The 5,118-nt window shown below is 46.2% G+C and overlaps 1 protein-coding gene across 1 annotated transcript in view; it reads right to left on the bottom strand.

Annotated features, from left to right (window-relative positions):
• SNX5 (sorting nexin 5) overlaps positions 1-5,075 on the bottom strand; it is a 17,172-nt gene extending 12,097 nt beyond the window's left edge. Inside the window, exon 1 of the mRNA XM_010145881.1 lies at positions 5,043-5,075. Coding sequence (XP_010144183.1) covers positions 5,043-5,075 — 33 coding nt within the window. The remainder of the gene's footprint in view (positions 1-5,042) is intronic.
• Between the last annotated feature and the right edge of the window lie 43 nt (positions 5,076-5,118).

The raw sequence follows: 5,118 nt of genomic DNA, 5'->3' as shown, positions 1-5,118 counted from the left end.
ACACTGTCTAACTTCAGGAAGGGGATGTGCTTTGGTTCCCTACAGAGAGTGCTAGAACAGCATTTCTCCACTGAACTGGAAGCAAGAAGCTCCCTTCTTGTTACTATAGCTCTATAAAGTGCTGACCTGGTAAGTGGACGTTCCACACCAACCTTTGACAAACACAAGTGCCTGCTCCTGCAGCATTAGCAGCTCACCCTTCAGGATGTTTCAGTCCACCATCCCTCCTACACCCATCCTACAAGAAGGAATGAGAACCAACTTGTTTATGAACATGCGAAGGTCATGCAGAGCAAAAGCATTAAACTTTCATCTCCAGGCTTGTTCCTTTATCAGAGCAGGCAGCCAACCCAAGGCCTTCCCAGGAAACCACTCCATCTTAGCTCTCTGGCCTGCCGTGACTGGCAGCTCCTTCATATCTGGAGGCATATCTCTGCTAGGATGCCATTGCTTCTTCCCTGCACTCCAGGCAGTGGGCAAGAGAACTGAAGTTTCCCCATCCCAGTCACCAGAAAGCAGTCCCACATTCTTGAGGGAATATAAACCAAGCTCAGTAGCTCGTAAAAGATTATTCCTTACTTGCAGTACTTGCCTCATGAGGTACAGAAGATGGTGGCTCTTGTAGCAGCACAGTGAGGAAACAGCTGGGCTGGGCTACCAACTGAAACACTCATTCAAACCCAGCACAGTGCCTCCACTTCGGTGTCTCATTTCCCTTTCTTAGCAATATCTCGGAGGCTTCTGGTTTGCAATGACTACAGCAACTGTTCTGACACCTTCTACTTCTAGGCTTATGCCTCTTTAGTGACTTATACTGGAAGAAAAACTTCTCCCTATTCAGTAAAAATGCTGTTCCCCACAACTGTATGACCTGGAAATTAGAACAAGACATCAAGCAGAACCCTCCAGAATCACAGACCGTCATCAGATTGATTAGTTTCTCTAGGCTTCAGGACCAGAAAACTTAAGACACATATTATGGTACTAATTAAGACACTACGATCTGGAAGCCCAAGAGAAGAGACAGCGGAGAGAATTAATGTGACCAATCCAAGTAGAGTTTTACAGCACTTGTTTTTCTTTTCCTACTGCTTAGAAATGTTTAAAAAAAAAAGCTGGATCATTTAAGTACAATCAAGTGATGACCATCAGCTATCTGGGCTTCAGCCTGTCAGACATAAGCTTCCCATGAGGCCTCACCCAATGCAAACACATCTTCATGCTCAGAGGAAATACCCTCAGCTGTTTAGTTCTGTCCATTTGGACTGAATTGTTACTTTTACAATTACACCCTCTGCAGTTTTAGCATCAGTTCTAGATGACTCAATGTTACTTCTGCATTCTAACAAAAGAATCTGCCAGTGCAAGCAACTGCGTACAGCATCCAATCGCTAGCAAAATAGGAATCTGTGTTTGTTCCCAGCTCGATTAATCCAGGGGTTTCTCACATAGCCAGGCTCCCAGAAGGAGCAAGAAGCCCTTTCACAAGGGCTCACATATCACAAAGTTTCCTGCTTATTGCCAGCTACCTTATTAAAAACCTCTCTTACTTACTGATCACCTTCCTGCTGTCATTCAAGCAACAGCCACAAACAAGACTCAGTAGTAATTACATCTGTCTCTACCCAGAATCCATTACTCTTTACAGAGTAGTCTTTCTAATTAAACCAATTTAATCGCTCTCAGGAGAGCAGTAAAAGATCATTATGTTTTCTGGCAGTTTATACAGACTCTTCCATTCCAGAGGGCTTTGGTTCAACACCCAGGAGTTAACCAGTAGACTTTCAGCACACCTGGCCAGCAGATACCAGTGGCGTTAGTGGCTGGAACTATGTTTCAGTCATATTCTGCACAAGCAGCTTAAGTTTGCCTTTAGTCAAGATGCTTAAAATATGTCTGAAAGTACAGTGCATGCATGCAGCAGGAAAGAGCCAATATAGTAGATGTGAAGCTTTGATTTTGCAGCCTTCCTGACAGTCTTGCTGTTAGCTCTCTGACATTCAGCTGAAGCAGTTCTGGAAGTAGTCTGAGGTACATACAACCAGGAAAATGAAACCAATCTTCATGTTGCTATTTACGCCATAGAATTGCTTTCCCAAACTCCTGATTTTGAACCGTGGAATGCCAGTGATGCAATGGTTTAATTATTTTGTTCAAAACAAAGATAAAGAGGGAATAACAGCTCAGTTTAGTGACACTGAAATGGCATTCCTCACCAGGTAAGCAGAAGGCAGCCCCTATCGCCACAGCACCTGTTGCCACTGGCTGTGCAATAAGCTGGCCTGATCACTTTGCTCTCACATCAGAGGGGTCTCTGCAGAAACCAAGGAGTCACATACCTCCTTACAGATGTAAGGACACTATCAAAATTCAAGGATCCCATACTCCAAGCAAAAGCCTCTCTAACTCACCTTGCTCCACCTAGCAGCATACAAGACACCTTCACCCAACCCACTGCTTCCTCAGCTTGAAGAGTCAAGCAACAGCTTTGTCAGTGCAGGCCAAATCCACCCTGCTGTAGCAGTCTGCCTGCAGAGCACAGCCTATGGCTGAGCACTTTTAGCCCACATGCCTGTCTGTAACATGCCCAGCTGGGAAGGAATTTGTGCTACAGAAGTAAATCCCTAAGCTATAGTCAGCATCTACAGGAATGTTTTGCTGACCTCCTGCAGCGAGACCTGAGCTGGTGGTAAGGAGCCACAACAATACAGCCTCACCATGCTCTCATCCCCTCACACGGATTTGAAATTGTGTCATTAGCCCGAATTGCTCGGCCAGCTTCACAGAGGCTGTATGTCCTGGACAGTACATTTTCCTTATCTGGTAGCTTTCATCCTGTTAGCAGTTCATCCCCCTACTTGCTTCTGAGCCCAGCAACATGCAGAAGCAAATTTCTTGCAAAGCATAAGCAAGAACTAGTAGGCTCTCATTCCTTCCAGAAGGAGTAGCAGAAGCTGTCCAGTACTGGAAACACTGTTCGGGAGTGATAACAGTAAGTCCCAGAGCATGACATAACATTCTATCCTCCACTAACTGTTCTGAGTGGCTACAATACTCGCTCTTAATAATTTGATCTAGAACAGTTCAACTGCAGGCTGGAGCCTTTAAAATACTATCAAGCCACTGACATAAGAAATATGAGGGTATATGCACAATCTTAGCTTGGCAATCCCACTGCTTGCTTCACTTTCTGAAGTGCCTTTTCCTCCCCATGACAGATTACACTGTCTTTCCTACTGCAATTCCAAACACCCTTTATCCTACTCTCTCTTCCTCTTGCTACACACCCTGATCCTCTCCTGCTTTACTGCCTCAGGGTCAGTTTTTAGTTTATACTTATCAATGATTCCTATTCAAGGTTAATACCTACTGAAGCTTTCTTTATAGAGATAGGCTTTATCTACATGCCACACACCAAAACAGACCAGATAGGCCTATTTCCATCATCTCCTTCTGCTGCTGGAATCTCAAGACAGCCTTACTATCTGAAGCAACCTAGCTAATCTTTGGCCACTGAGTACTACAGTTTAAAGCTACTGCAGCCCTCACTGTGGGAACATTTTCCCCTCCCCCCAAAATTCCCATCTGCTAAGTTAGGAACAGGCACACAAACAAAGTTACCAGTTGCTGCAAGACAGCTGATAGTTTACCTTCCCTTCCACCTACTACCTGCAGGTCCTGCGCGCCTATGCAGACTTGCACTCAGTATCTCAAATGGCAGATACTTTAATACTAATAGCTTTAGATGCAGCAGAAAAAGGATAACTCACAGCAGAAAAAAAATAACTCACTGGCTAGTTCACAGCTCCAAGCAAATGACTAGAACACAGTTGTTCAAACTTTTAAAACAATCTTCCCCCAGTAGAACAGCAAAAGATTCACATGCAGGAGAAGCAGATGAAGTTATCTTTAAAGAGTTATTAAAGGCTTGTGTATTTCTAGCCTCAAGTCAGTTAACATACATCTTCCAAAAAGCTGGAGAAAACACAGACAGAAAGGACTTAAAACACCCCCAACAACTTAAAACACATGCCATCTTCCTGCAAGTGAGTTAATCTAGTCAAAACGCAAAACTGTGTTCAGATGCAATGGTAAGAAAGTCAAATGGGCAGCTCACAGGCTGTTAAAGGGCTCTCTTACCTTCCGTTCAAGGCGTGTTGGGAGTAGCTGTTAACCCAGGTACACTCGGTAGGTTAAACCAGACAGCTTAGCTGGTACGAGAACTAACTCCAAGGACTGTCTACATACATACACATTAATTCACAAAGTTCCTGTTTCAGCATTTAACTTGAGCTTCCTCTGAGAATGAGAGTCTTAATATTGGGTAACACCCCATGTTCCCTCAAAGACAAGACATAAGGCTAATCTTGCACCTAAAGCTTCAACACTACTACAGAGACAGGGAAACCAAGTCAGCTGCCAGTGTGACAACCAAAGGAAAGAGGGATCACAGCTGAAACGACAGCCGAGAGCCGCATTAACACAGGCCACATAACCAGAAAGGCTGGTCACAGACACCCACTGAGGAAAAGCACGTTTAAAAGCCTGAAGCAAAAGTGCCTAGAGCACCTGAATGCCCAGCCACAGGTCCTGATGAGCAGGCCCAGCTCCAAGGCCCCGCTTGTCACCCTGCTTCCACCACAAACTAGGTACTCTGCTCACAGCCTGCACCGCCTTACGGCGGCTGCAAAGCCCTTCCAATTTCCCCCTTCCCACTCGGCTTTTCTCTTCTCCCCACTCCCTTTACCCTTCTCTAGGCACCTCTCCCTTCAGGGGCAAGGCCCCACACTCACCCTGGGCAGCTACACCCTGATCACCTGCCCTCAGAGGACCTTGAGCATAAGGAGCAAGCAGCGCAGGCACCGAGAAAACTAGTACTTAAACAACAAACCCTAAAGCGAACAAAAATAAAAGCCTGTCTCTGCCCGGTGCTGCTGGGGTAAAGGGGAAGAGAGAGGGCGGGGAGCTCCCTCACACCCCGCAGGGGACGGTCCGGGGCTGAGCGCTCGCCTCACCCAGACTCAGGGGATCGCCACCCTCACCTTGCTCTGCGCGTCCTCCCGGAGCAAAGCCATGTTGCCCACGCACAGCCGGCGACTCAGCACCCTTCCTACCGCC

Source organism: Buceros rhinoceros, unplaced genomic scaffold (assembly GCF_000710305.1).
Source record: "Buceros rhinoceros silvestris isolate BGI_N320 unplaced genomic scaffold, ASM71030v1 scaffold24691, whole genome shotgun sequence".
Lineage (NCBI taxonomy): Eukaryota > Metazoa > Chordata > Aves > Bucerotiformes > Bucerotidae > Buceros > Buceros rhinoceros.
Note: the sequence above shows the minus strand (reverse complement) of the source record. Positions and strands in the feature narration are given on the sequence as shown.